At 36.5% G+C, this 15,076-nt stretch overlaps 2 protein-coding genes across 3 annotated transcripts in view; both read left to right on the top strand.

Annotated features, from left to right (window-relative positions):
- The window catches only part of LOC129436562 (uncharacterized), a 64,451-nt gene that overhangs the window by 41,814 nt on the left and 7,561 nt on the right, over positions 1-15,076 (top strand). The gene's annotated exons all lie outside the window — the stretch shown is intronic.
- LOC129436561 (leukocyte immunoglobulin-like receptor subfamily A member 3) overlaps positions 1-15,076 on the top strand; it is a 33,089-nt gene that overhangs the window by 17,083 nt on the left and 930 nt on the right. The window contains exons 5-10 of the mRNA XM_073857903.1: positions 521-793; positions 1,304-1,579; positions 6,305-6,583; positions 6,667-6,804; positions 10,108-10,266; positions 10,380-10,655. Coding sequence (XP_073714004.1) covers positions 521-793; positions 1,304-1,579; positions 6,305-6,583; positions 6,667-6,804; positions 10,108-10,266; positions 10,380-10,655 — 1,401 coding nt within the window. The remainder of the gene's footprint in view (positions 1-520; positions 794-1,303; positions 1,580-6,304; positions 6,584-6,666; positions 6,805-10,107; positions 10,267-10,379; positions 10,656-15,076) is intronic.

A 15,076-nucleotide genomic window follows, 5' to 3' on the forward strand; every position in this document is an offset into this window, starting at 1 on the left:
TGGTCTTGTGAAGCACATGAACACTATACATTTGGGAATGTGACTTTGGTTAATGCGTTTGACACATGTCTTAACATTTTGTAATTTCTGAGCACTGGTCAGAATGATTTTAACTAGAATATTTTGACAGTGCAAAAAGCAGCAGGCCACATAGTAAAGTGCAACAGGCGGGCAAAGTGATGTAGACTCTAACATTACATCTATCTTCCTTTTGATTTTGCCTTTACATTGACACGCAAGCAAAAAAAGGGGAACATTTATTTTACTTTAAGTGTTTACTTTAAAATACTTTAACTTCTTTTTCTCTTGGTATTGTAAGCATATGACTTTTAAAACTGAAAAAAGTTTTATTGTTATCTAAAATGCATTAACTAACAAACATGTATTAATGTGTAATTACAGTGGCTGTTATTCATGCATGAATTCGTATGACTCATGACATAGTGATTATTAATTTATGTATTAGTACATGATTATTTATGTAGTGTTATTGTAAAGTGTTACCTGTTTGTCATTACAGATAGACCAACATTTCAAGTGTCTGTTTGGCCTGATGATCATGTATTCAGAGGAGAAACTGTCAATCTCACATGTGTCATCAATGGAGGAGGAGTCAGGAGGTGGCAGTACAGCTGGTATAAAGATTATCCAACCATCCAGAAGAATAAACGTCAGTATTACACAATCAGATCTGTTACTGAGTCTGACGCAGGTAAATACACATGTAAAGGAACAGAGATCAGAGGATCACGATACTCACTCATCAGTAATGCAGTTACACTGACAGTATCAGGTGAGTCTGTTTATCTGTATTCATTACCATTCATAATTTTTGAGTTGGCTAATTCTTATGAATTCGAATTAATTTGTACAAAGCGAATCAGACAAAAATGTATGAATGTGTTCGTACGAACTTGCCACGTCATAAAATACGTATGAATTTCCACGAGATTGTGTTGTGATGGTGCTATAAAAAGATACTTCAGCTTACAAAGTTTCAACAGCTCTTAGAGACATTGCCTGTAGAGGAAGAAAGAAAGGATTAGATGATTTATGGGGAGAGGGAGATGATATAAAGTACTGATAAGACCTTCATTAATTTGTTATTGTTGTCCCTGTATTTTCATAGCTGGATCACAGAACTGATTTATCAGAAGTGTTGTGTCATTGTTTTAAGAGGACAAGAAATCTATTGTTTTATATAATTAATACATTTAGATTTATAATGTCTTGTAAGCAGTCTGATGTGACTAACAAAAACAAAAGCTTCTTCGGGATCTGAATGTATTTTATTCTCCTGCAGGATCAAAACCAAAACCTAAACTCACATCATATACTGAAGGATCTGTACTGACAGGTAACACAGTGACTCTGAAGTGTCACATTGATCAGTCTACTGGATGGAAGTTTTACTGGTACAAACACACACAAAACACTGAGAAGACGACAACAGAAACAAACTCTTACACAATCAACAGTGTTAAAGTTTCAGATGGAGGTCAGTACTGGTGTAGAGCTGGAAGAGGAAAACCAGACTATTACACAGACTACAGTGATGAACTGTGGATAAATGTTAAAGGTGAGAGACAACATAAAATTTAAGATGTCATTGATCAGGGTAGATGCCATATGTAATCTGATCCAGTAGCGGCCAGTGACTTCTTTTTTGAGGGCACATGATGCAAAGCTTGTCACGAGCCCGACATGTATGTGGCTCGTCATTTCAAAATATGTGTTTGGTGCATCATGTAAACTTATGTGCATCACGCGTGATGTCAAAATACGAGCCTGCTACAGATGCTTCAATGGGGTTTATGATAAAAGAGACACTCTTGTTTGTCAGATACTCATTTATTCACATGTGTACTCAGAGTGTAGTGTTAAGTTAGTGTCTTGCAAGTATGTTGTGAACGTGAACATCTTTTATATCATAAACCCTTTTGACACGTGTTCATACTGTTGATTTTTTTTTATTCTCAACAATTCAAGTTTGTACTGTCGGGTTGCTTTTAAAACATTTCATGAAACTGACATTTAAAATGAAAATGTAATTATTTTTTCAAAGATACATATTAACCACATCATAGTTATGTATATTTAATAAAAACAAGTGTAACACAAAAATCTTTCTTTGTTCTGATAAACATGAAGGAAGATATTTTTGTAACCAAACCATTCATAAACCCCTTTCACCTCCATAGTATTCTCTTATCCTACTATTGAAGTGAATGTGGCTCATGATAAGCTTAGATAGAAACTTCTTTCTAAAACTTCTTTCAATATAGTTTTGTATATTATTTAGCATTTCTGTCAAGAGATTCTTCTAAAAATTACACACTGCACCTTTAATGTAATCAGAACAAATGGGGAGACCGGGGCTGGTTGTCTCACGGGTTGGTTGTCACACTGCTTATTCCAGAAATACTACATGGCACTGTCGTACAATTTTGATATCAATTTGTTAGCCTTTAATAACTTACTCATTTGCACTTGAAATTTTGCAGAGCAGACAGTAAACATTGAGGTTAGGAGACAATTTTTTATTTTTATGGGTCAGAGTAAATTTTTATGTTGGTGTTGTTTTTGTGTTGAGATCTTGTAGGATATTAGTCATTCAAAATCAAAACACTCATTAAAAAGCTAAAAGTAGTAGCTTTATTTTGAGTCATCTTTTAGCGATCAAGTTAAAGCCGTGTGGCAGCTAGCTTATCATGTTCGCCAAGAAGTCAGTTGGGGATGGTTGTCACATAGCTTGCGGGGTTGGTTGTCACAGAAGAATATTGGACATGTAGACCTTTTAAGACTGTTTGTCTGTTTGTTTGTTTTTGTTTGGTGTTAAAATAAAATAAATAAAGCATTAAATAAAGAGGTTTTAACACTAAAAATTATTTCATTTTATTTCTCGACACAGTAGACAATAGGCTTTATGCCCAGCTGCACTACTTCCTGAACTTCAGCCAGCTTCTTGTTTCCTGTCTGCCATTATTGGACAAACTGATTAATCCAGGTGTGCCTGACCTCAGTAGTCATAACAACAATAATCAGACACACCTGGATTAATCAGTTTGTCCAATAATGGCAGACAGGAAACAAGGAGCTGGCTGAAGTTCATAGTGCAGCTGGGCATAAAGCCTATTCAAGTAACTGATCACCCACTTTAATCCCATTGTTTAAACATAAGGGGCATTAATAAAAACTATCATAGGGTTGGATTCATATAAAAACTTATTTGCAGTTTCTAGCTTAAAAAACTAAAAAATTACACATTATCTTTTCAGATCCCAATTTATCATTGAAATCCTATTGAACCACTATAGGGACAACCAACCCCATACCCTGTGACAACCAACCCCATGATGGGGTTGGTTGTCACATTGTGTCAGAGTGTCTTTGATGGTTAATTACTTCCTGTTACAATAAATTCTAAAAGTAAAAAGTATACACATTTAAAGCCAAGACTCCAAAGTTTCATTTCATATAGGAATTACTGCTGAAAGATTTTTTGAAGATGAGCAATTCATGCATGAGTAAAAATTGTGACAACCAACCCCGGTCTCCCCTACATTTATACAGGTTTGTAAAAACATGAAAGTGAGTAAATGATGACAGAATTTTCATTTTTGGGTGAACTATCCCTTTAAAGAGGATTCTAGGGTTATTATGATTTTCTTCGATGAGCTTGCTAAGATAGGTAGATCTGGCATTTTTATAGCCTGTCTGTACGATAAAATTTGAAAACTGAACGTCTGGCAATAAAATTTAATAATAATAATAATAATAATATAATAATCCGGTAAATACATGAACCCGCCTTCAAAGTTTGTATTTAATAGATAATCTTAACAGCGCCGTCGAAAACGTGACGTCCTTTAGGCAGTGTTGTGCCTGAACGAGTTCATTGAACGACAGTTCATGAACGCGTTCATATTTTGAGCGAACGTGAACTGAACGTGCTGTATTACTGCCTGATGAACTTATTGTGAACTCGTTCATTCTGGTGCTTGTGAACGGCATGCGCTCTCATTTTAATGTCGTTCAATAGGGTGCCAGATTTCTATACGGACTACCGGCACATCCGGGAACTTGACTGTAAATTTCGTCACCGCCCCTTTTCGGGGGATAAAAAAGCAGCGCTTCCATTGGCTTCCATTCAAAATAGCGGAACAAAGCAACGTTTTTACACAGCCGGCAGACGTAAATAACTTATGATATCACTCAGATTAAACATGTTGAGTATTTATCTGTCCATCCTGCCTGCCATAGAGCGCGAAAGATACATTAACACATTTAATTTGGTCAATACAAAAACATGTCCCCTCCATTCTCACAGCGTCAAACTTTGTGCAACAACGCCATCCAGTGATTGCTGGAAATATCGCTAAGCCAGTTAGTTGTATGGCTGGACGGAAAAGTGCACTCATTACTCTAAATATAAAGACATATTAAATAAATACGAAGTAACTTTCAAATACGAAGTAAAATCATTCACTTGCTTCCCTGTTGACTCGATGAGGTACGAGTAAATGTCCGGGTAAGACACCTCTGGCCAATAGGGAGCGTTGTTACACAAATTTGACGCCGGGAGAACGAAAGGGACATGCTTCCACACCGACCAAATTAAATGTGTCAATGCACCCCCCGCGCTCCATGGCCGGCAGGGTGGACAGACAACTACTCAACGTGTTTAATCTGAGCGACTTCACAAGTCATTTACGCCCGCCGGCTGTGCACGAAGGTTGCTTTGTTCCGCTATTTCGAATGGAAGTCAATGGAACGTCTAGTGCGATTTCCCCCAAAAGTGGGCGTGAACCTGTTCAGAGACATTCTATGACGTTGCGCCGGTTGTGCGTATAGAGTCTTCCAGACGAAAACCCGGTTAAAACACATTGTAAACAGGCCTTAATGTGTAGCGGAAAAAACACCCAATCTGGCAACACCGCCACCAGGCTGCATGCGTCATCAATACAACACTGACTGGACGCTGCTGAAATCCAAATCCCTGCCGCGACACTCACATAATTTAACATTAAATAGCATTATATTTGTCCTAAACGGTTAACGATTAACATAAGTTAGGCTGCTAACGCATATTCTGGATCTTGAAATAGACTTTGACTAAGCTCACGCTATTTAACGTGCACGTGCGGTTGTCCTATACGCGATGCCTCGCAGCACTTTTCGCCCGGAAAACCCCCTTGGAACACCGGCTAACGTTAGCCTTTCAAGGTATGTGCAAGCAAATACATAAATTAAAAGACAGTCAATGCTAATGTAAAACATGGTTGGATAAGGATTTAAAGTTGGATATGAAGATGAAATCTGACGCATTTACCTTCAGTGTTAAAACTGATAAAATAATTGCTGTCTGTGGTTATATGGGCTATAATGGCAATCTTTTTTTTTAATAATATGGGAAAAAAGAACTATAAATTAGTTCATTTTTGGAACTGTGAACTAGTTCAAAATTTTGAAATATAAACTATGAACTGAACTAGTTCATTTTAAAATTTGTGAACTGTGAACTGAACTAGTTCATGTAGAAAGTGAACTTTCCCAACACTGCCTTTAGGGATGTAACCAATCGGTCGCTCGTTCCTCCATCAGCCAATTCATGGAAAATATTGATAGAAAAAACATGTAGCCAACTAAATAATGAATTCAACGATCTCTGTGTGACTTTTGTGTGTGTTTGACTTCATGCTGCGCTACATTACATTAATATTGAGCCTAACTGACAGAATTAAGTCAGAATTATGACACTGTCTTCACAAAGTAATATAATGAAATATTTACTTTTAGTATTCAACTTAGTTTTGTCCTGTTTTATGTTCAAGGTTATTTTTAAGCAGGCTAAAATATGAATAAAATCTTACCTCAATAAAATAATTAACTTTAATTCACTTTAATGGACTTATGTCTCTCTCTTCTACTTGTAATCTGATCAAACTAAACGCAGCTTAATACTAGGTGTAAACAGGCCCTGCGGTTAGCATGGTATAAAACTCACAATGTTACATCCTGCTCCCCACCCATATTCACAGCAATTTTCAAAGGCTAGTGTTAAGACATTTTTAATGTGTTTCAGCTGATCAGTCAACACCAAGACAAACAACAGTAAACAACAACCATTGAACAGACTGCATTTTTATCTATCAGCCTTATTTGTCAAATTAAATTTGACTTCTTTTCTAATTATGGGCTTATAAATGTAAAAAGTTTGTAACAACAAGTCAAATATTTAAATATACAGAATTTTGTGTGCAGAATGTGTTTTGTTGAAAATGTGTACATTGTGTTTGTACAGAGAATCTTAAACCTGTAGTGAGTGTTTATCCTGACAAACAGTTGTTCAGAGGAGAAACTGTTACTCTGAGATGTGACATACAGGATACAGGAGACACTGAGTGGACATACAGCTGGACTGTAGAGCCATATAACTGGTATAGACAGTTCTACTGTGAGACACAAGAATGTAAAATCAACAACATTCAAGACACTAACAGTGGTAAATACACCTGTAGAGGAAAGATACGTGAACAATACACTGAGATGAGTGATGCTGTTAAACTGACTGTCTCATCAGGTGAGTTTATATGTTTGTTCATCATTATTAGTGTGAAGAGATGAAGTGTAACATGTTATTCATGAGAGATTGATCACTTTCAGATAAACAACAGACAGTTTTAAGTGTTTCTCCACAGCAGTGGTTGACTGAAGGAGATTCAGTGACTCTGATGTGTGAGGTTATAAATTCCTCTACAGGCTGGACATTCAGCTGGTTCACTATACAGAGTCTTCATTCAGGTAATATATCATTCATTTCATTACATCTACATTAACTTGTTTAATTAAACAAATGTCAAACATAAGCTCAGAGAGAAATGTAATTTTATCAGATACAGTCATTTATTTATTTGGGAGTGCTGCAATAATCCCCTAAAAGCAGTGGGTTACCAGTGCTTTTTATAACAGCTAAGGGGCATTGTTAGGCACAGCGCAAAACGACACAGTTCCCAAGCAACACAGACGCAGCAAAAACACAATGAAAATATGATGAAAGACTGTGCTGTTTATTTTTATAAATCAACATAAATCTAATTTATACATTAAAGCAACACTATGTAGTTTCCATGTAAAAATGACTTACAGCTCCCCCATGTGGTTGAAAAGCGCAACAGTGCATGGTATCAGACACTCTTCTGCAGGCAGGGGGAGGGGCGGGGCTGTGTTTCCTACCTCCACCGCCACTTTCATAGTGTGCTTGTAGCAGCTAGGAGGCTGCTCAGGTTGCAGCAACAGTACAATTTGTCCAGTTAAAAGTTGTTCTATCACTGAAATCATTTTAGAGACATTATTTAAAGGTAAAAAAACTACATAGTGTTGCTTTAACATTTATATTGTGCAACTGTTGAAGTGTTGAAATGTGCTTAAAGCATGCTTAAATTTCCCCATCAGCATTTAAAAAAGTTGCTTCCAAGTTTTAGTTTAATGCCTTCCAGAAAAATGTTCTTCTTTAAACAAACATAAAAAATATATCAAATCAAAAACAGGCTCTCTGCTTTTTAAAAAAACCCTGTTTCATCCTATCTTCATTTGTTCACTTATCACCTCTCAAATTTGTAGCTAAAAGCGGAGATAATTTCATTTATGTGAAGAACTTTTGTAAGAGATCAGATTCAGAGCCTGATCAAAACTTACACAGATTTTTTTGTGTTAAGTGAATTCGTCAGTGTTTAAGTTGGGTAAGATTGCCACCTAGTGGATAATAGCGAAAATATGGATTTGATGTAAAAACTCCTCAGGGAAGCGTTTTCTCTTAATTGATGAGGTAGCTTAAAAATATTTATTGACATTTATTTGGATATTGCCATTAATTGTGCAATTGTAATTTTTTTTAATGTGATTAAAGACTGTGGTGTTTATTTTCATAAATCAGTACGCAGCAATAGTGGTGCAGTGATAGTTAAGCTATGTAATGCGGTCTGAACATTAGGGTTACCAGGGTATTTTATCACAGCTTAGAACGCGGTTCAACTAATCAGAATGAAGGACCAGAACTGCCCATTTTATAATATAATTTTATTCATACAGTTATGAGGATTTTTGTTCATTCAGTTCTCTGTTTAAGTATAATAAATCGGTAGTTGTACATTAAAGGATTTTAGTGCATGAAATGGAGGTGAAGAACCACTTAACATGAAATAGTGTAATGCAAAGCTAGCCGTGAATTGTCTTGCATATACTATAGTCATTATTCAAGTTAAGAACAATTTAAAGCTGTTGTTTGCAACGCATTTTTTATTGGATAGGTAAAATTAGCATTATATTTGTAACAGCTTGTTAGATCCAGCACTCTGTTCACTTTAAATCTGACACAGAGATAAAGTATGATAAAGGGCGATAGGATTGAATTTATTTCAATTAATTATAGTCTTTCGAAAAAGAGTAGGGGTGTCCCCTGGCATCCTGGCCAAACTTGTCCATTGGCCTCCTAATCATCCCTTTATATACTAATTGATAGGGGTGTGACGAGACACCTAATCCACGACACGAGACACGAGATTGGGTTCACGAGAACGAGACAAGATTTTTAAATTTTTTAAGAAATCCTGAATGATAAAATATATGAATAGGAACTGAAATCACGTTATTTTGAAATGTTTTAACTAATCTGGGACTGTTCTTAATGATTATTTTGCTCATTGATAATGAAGTAATTTGATATTTTTTGGTAGTAAAATAGCCCCAAGTGAGAAGTAACCTTTACAATTACATAATAATGACGATGCAATAATAACTAGTGAGGGTTTAATCTGCTGAGACTTCACATCTGACACTGATTAACAGACAAACACAACGCGTCTCAAACGAACATTATTGGAAACCCAAACAAAAAAGACAGAATATAATGCATGCTCTGTAAAAGGTTTAGCCACAAACTTAACTGTATGCTTATATCGGACAGTGGCCGTTTCTAAAACCGAAAGCTGCAGCCTCAAGAGGTCGTATAGGCAGGCTAGATACGCTGGTGTGTGGTGGGCTTTCTGGCACGAACACGAACCAGAATAAGCATAAAAACAATGTGGGTTAAATAAATTTGAAAACTTACATCTGTCCGTTTTTGATGTTTAGTTTGCGGAACTAGCAGAGCACCTAGCACATTCGGCTAAATTGCATGTGTTAGCACGCAGCAGCGCAACATTGATACAACGAAAAGCAATCCAAAATTTACAGACTTAAATTAAATTAGAATTTACCTTCATAATAAATAAAAAACAAAATAGGGTCAGAATCAAGTAAGGTGCAGAACAAATGTGTAGGTCTAAAAAAAGACTAAAGTGCAAGGAAACGTAAGCCACAAATAGTTAAATCAGATAACTATGAGTGATCTATAAATAACAATATAAAAGAAATTATTACTTTTGCCAACTTTGTCTTTTGAACTTCAGAAACAGAGAGACAACTGCTTTGCAATGATTTGTTAACCTGGAAACCTCTTTCCATATGGACGTGTAGCCCATATGGGGGTTGTTAGATTTATTTATGCACTTTAATTTTTTTTTTTTTGAAAGCTACAGTACTTTTTACATTTGCATAGCATTATCATAATAGACTGTATATTAATATATTGGGAGAAAGCTTTTATATGTTAAATCAGATAATGTGCACCCTTATTTACTTCAAAACACAACAAATTAGATATTATAATACAACGAAACATTATAAACACCACGGTTTACCATATGATGACCTGGCGGAGTGAAAGCTCTTTCTAATCTGTTGCTGCTGGCCACTAGAGGGCACTAATCGCTTACACACATACCTTCACGTGGCACTTGTACAAACAAACTATTAGTTTCTTATTTTCAGTCTTGTAAATAAACACCGATTGCCTGTTTGTCTAGTTTTGTTATTTGCTCCATTCATGTGTTTTTATGATATAAAACTAGAACGAATTTTACATAAATAATAAGTTAGAAATAAATTATAATAGATAAATTAATATAGAAATATTGATAAAGCCAACTTATTCTTTCAATTTTTTTTTTTCAAAATGTCATTGTAAAAACGTAATGTGTAGCACTTTGACTTTTACAGTGAATAAAGATCATGAGCTGGTGTCAGACAGCATTAGAGGATCTAAAGGCATCTACACAGTGAGTTCAGTGACTGTGAAGCACACAGGAGTTTATATGTGCAGAGCAGAGAGAGGAGATCCAGTCTATCACACAGAGTACAGTAACACACAAACACTGTGGATCACTGGTGAGTTCATCACACACAACTAAACAACAACAATCTCTTACACTTTATGTCTTATATCATTCATTTATTCATTTATCTCTTATAAAGATGATTTTCTGTCATTTTCTTCTCAGGTGTTTCTCCTTCAGTCTCTCTGATCATCAGACCCAACAGATCTCAACACTTTTCATCTGAATCTCTCTCTCTGAGCTGTGAGGATCACAGTAACTCTCCTGGATGGACAGTGAGAAGATACACAGACAAACTGAAACCTTGTTCATCATCGGCCTATCAATCAGAACCAGAATCTACATGTACAATCAGATATCTCGACACATCTGATACTGGAGTGTACTGGTGTCAGTCTGAATCTGGAGAGAAACTTCATCCTGTTAATATCTCAGTACACTGTGAGTTTATAATTCTGTTATTTTTTTGAGATTTAACTCATCCCGCAAGCCATTTTTTGAAAAGTTGCCCACAAGCATTTTTTGTGATTTTCTACTTATAAACTCTTAAATATGGGTACTTTTCTTCAAAAAATATTTTCTTTAGCAAAAAGCTGAAATAATTGCATTTTTGTGAAGGAATTTTGTTAGAGATCAGATTCAGAGTGGTAATCAAAACTTACACAGAGTTTTTAGTGTTAAGTGAATTTGTCATTGTTTAAAGCCCAGGATACACTGCATGATTATTGGCTGTCCTAGACGAAAGATTGCCATTGTGAAACAATCGTCACGATTTTGTGATCGTGGCTTTTCATCTGTGGTCCTATGTCATACAGTGAGAAAAGTTCAAAGATGAGAGAAGTTTTCCTGGTCTTGCGTTCAAAGATAGTCTACGATAGTTTTTTGACAGTGTCAGAAATTCAGCATGATCAACGTTTCAGCGTTTTTGAATTTTTTTTATATATATATATATTTATACCACGGGTCTGTCTAATGCTGCATTCTGATTGGCTGAGAAATGTTCTATGGGTGTTGATTATTTTTCTGTAAACCGCACACCTAACTTTTCAAATGTCTTAAAAATAGGCACCAGAGCAATGTTTGTGGTAACCGTGGTATAAGAGGAATAATTGACTCCGGTCCTTTGAATTATTTGAAAATAATGCACACCTGCGGTGTAACGGCACTCTGCTTCGCGCCGTGCCGCATTACCACCTTGGTGTGCATTATTTTCTTATAATTCAATGGCCCGTCGTCAATTATTCCTTACATATATATATATATTTTTTTTTTTTTTCAAAAACGCGCAACAAAACATTAACAGATTTCCCTAACATAAGTTATTTATAGTTATTTAAAATAATACGATAATGCATTTTAAAAAGAAACTTGTTTCTTTTATTGTCTCGTGACCAACTCACCATGAACTCACTTAACCGTTGTTCTCTCTGCCCAACTCTGGCTGGTTGCAGGATGTGTGACGCGTTATACACGAGTGTTGCCAACAGGGAGGTTGTAGAGTGCCCTCTGGTGGACAAACTATACAACGGCAACACTCATGACATGGTTGAAGGCTGTTTTGTCAGGTTTTTTTATATTCATTTATCGGCCATTATGAATGCCGATACCTATAGTTTGGAAAATGCCTAATATTGGCCGATAATATCGCCCTGTCGATATATCGGTCGGGCTCTAATCTTGATATTGCCATTAATTGTGCAATTGTAGAAAATTTTAAAATATGATTAAAGACTGTCGTGTTTATTTTCATAAATCAGTACGCAGCAATAGTGGCGCAGTGATAGTTAAGATATGTAATGCAGTCTGAACCGTGGGGTCACCGGGTTATTTCACGGCTTAGAATGTGTTTCAACCAATCAAAATGAAGGACCAGAACTGGTCGTTTTATAACGTGTGTTGCATTACATCTGCCCCTTGCAATACCTATTCAAACTATTCCTACGCCCCATGACACTTTGCACGAATTATGGGTGCGACTTCTGGCGCGTACTGTCACTGAACCGGAGTCGGCGTTTTCCATGATGATTGCGGTCATAATTTCATGTATGAGCCAGTGTGAGGATGAAATTATAAGAAGTGTCCTGATACATCATATGAAGATATATTCAATTGTTTCATGTTGTCCCTTGGGGGTGACAGGTCTTCAATGTACGATATAAAAGCACAGAGACATGCCGTATCTCTACAGTGGGAAAGTCAGTCGAGTGTTTAATACATGGAATATACAGAATATCTTGTTTTTAACCTTTTCAGGTGATGGTTTAAAATGTCACAACTGTCCTGGTGTGAGGTTTTTATTAAACAGCAATTTTTAATCGACTTGTTTGAGGTTTTATGGCGACACATCAAGCTTCACGCGATCCGACAGCAGCAGTAACTTATGCTTGTCATTTAACACATTGTAAGTTATTTAAACAAACCATGTTAAACTACTATTACATGTTTCCATTTAATGGAAATATTATTATGCAGTAGATAAGACATGAGCATATGAAATGATTTGCTTATTTTGTAAAAATCTAGGCTATCTAGGCTATATATTCTGTACTGTAATCTCATTTTTGAAATAATATATAGCATATAAATCAGCATATTTTTATCAGCATAATATTAGTTGTTTTAAATAATAATTGTATTTATTGTTCACTGTCAGTATCTATGAAGGGTTTTACTGGATGAATGTGTGGATACAGTTAATAGATACAAGTGCGCCACATACACATTCAGTTCTTGTGTGTGTATTATACAGGGCCGGCGTCAAGGAGGGGCATTCGCGGGCTGTGCCCCCCCCAAACAGGTTGTTGTGCCCCCCTACACAGTTTTTTATTAATTTAATATATATCAAGAATAATTAAAATAAATTAAACATTAAATGTTTCATGGCTTTTAATGTAATCAATATAGTTGAAATATGTTTTCTTTAATTAAAATAGCCCCGTTTCTCTGATTGGTTGTATTGCGGCGTCTCATGCGTCTTTACGTCTTTAGCATATTAATGTGACTTGATACTAGCAACTTGTTTTTTTCGCGGCATTTTATGGATCTTGTAAAATATGGATATTAGAACATTTAGAAAGCACCGCCTGATCCATCTGACTTCATGCAAACACCCATTGTCTCAAACTCGGAGATTAGAGGTCGAGGTGGGATTTTCAAATCTACAGGACACTGTTTTAAGGAAGTTTAATGTTTGTACACGCTGGCTTCAGCTTTTTTAAAGGTAAGTTAGCGTTGTTTTAATTTACGTAAGCTTAAATGTGAAGTGTGGCTATAAACCGTTAACAGCATGACGTGATTATGGTAAAGCGGCTTTAAGGACGTGTTGGGACTATGAAACTATTCATTTTAATGGCTTGCACGGTGCGAGGGCGGTTTGTTGTTGCGTCGAGCAAAGCGCGAGCGCAGCGGAGCGCAGCTTGTGCTCACGCCGCGGTCAAAGTTCAAAAAGGTTTAACTTTTGCGCATAGTTTGTGATCTTCTGCACTTTATACGGCAAATGAGCTGACAGTATGTACCAGTTGTATCATATAAGTGTGCGCTTGCACTGTATTTGTTGTTTTAATGCCTTGTTTTTGCAAGTTATTGTTGCTAACTGTGTGCCCCCCGTTGGAAGCCACCTCCCCCCTGTTAGTTATGGTCTGGCACCGGCTCTGGTATTATAATTAAAACAAATGTTTTGTAGAGATTTACTGCGTTTGTATAAGCTCTATGGCAACCCCTAACTGCACAAGTTATGCTGGTCTTCCTTGATTTTATAATAAGCATTAAAATGCCAGTCAAAACGGCAGACTCGTATCCCTCGCAATAGGTCTACCATTATCTGTAGTGGCTCACCTGAAGTTTTACCCATATGAGCTCAAAGATGGCGGCGCCCGCATTTACGTCAAGAATAAGGTAGATATGGTGTTGCCAAAGGAAGCAGTGACTTGAACAAAAGAACACCACTGCAGCTCTTCTCTAAGTAACAGCTGAGTAACCCCGAGTTACAGCTCCAAGTCCTGACCAGATTAACTGATCGCATGGTGACAATATGATTGACGTGAGGTGCAGATGACCCGGGGGGTTGAGACCACTGGACTACAGTATGAGACACAGTAGCGCAACTCTCTCTAAAGTTTACGTTCTGACCTTTGAAGGGCATAGGAATGATCATAGCTGTGTCCCAATTCAAAGGCCGGGACCTTCTAAGGACGTATTTTAAGACCGATTGCGTCACAGCAGCGCGACTTGAGGCTAGTAATCCGTCCCAATTCAAAGGATGTTTAGAATGAAGCCTCCAAATGCCACCTTATTTCTCCGCGATGTTAAGGATATAACAAATGGATCCTTAACAGCTGAGGCTATCCCAAGATTCATTGCGCCCCTGCAACGGCTGCATATAATGGCTGGATATTCTAAAATAAACAACTAAAACCTTTATTAAATATCAGTGTGTATTTATCAGAAAACATTTTGTCTTGTCACTGTTTCAGTATTATAAATTATGTTTCGTGTTAATAATATTCTGTTTATTTTGCGGATATTTCTAAGGTTGATTAATTTGATATACTATTGAATAGTTTAATCTACATGGTCATATTTTCTAAAATAAATTCCATATTTATATATAACAGGTGCGGTGGGCGCGTGCAGCAGGTGACACCAATTATGGGTCTCATTTAAGTTTCTTCGTGAACTTCTGAGGCTTCCAGCTTGAAAGACCGAGTGCTAACCTTTTAAGGTTGCATACTTATAAGGTTGCAGCCTTTGAATTGGGACACAGCTCATGTTTGATTGGAGTTGATATTTAACCTTTTTACGGTTAAATTGTTTAAAATCACATTTTAACATTTGCACGCCTTTGAAACACGTGCAAATGATAA

This window comes from Misgurnus anguillicaudatus, chromosome 19 (genome assembly GCF_027580225.2).
Source record: "Misgurnus anguillicaudatus chromosome 19, ASM2758022v2, whole genome shotgun sequence".
NCBI classification, from domain to species: Eukaryota; Metazoa; Chordata; class Actinopteri; order Cypriniformes; family Cobitidae; genus Misgurnus; species Misgurnus anguillicaudatus.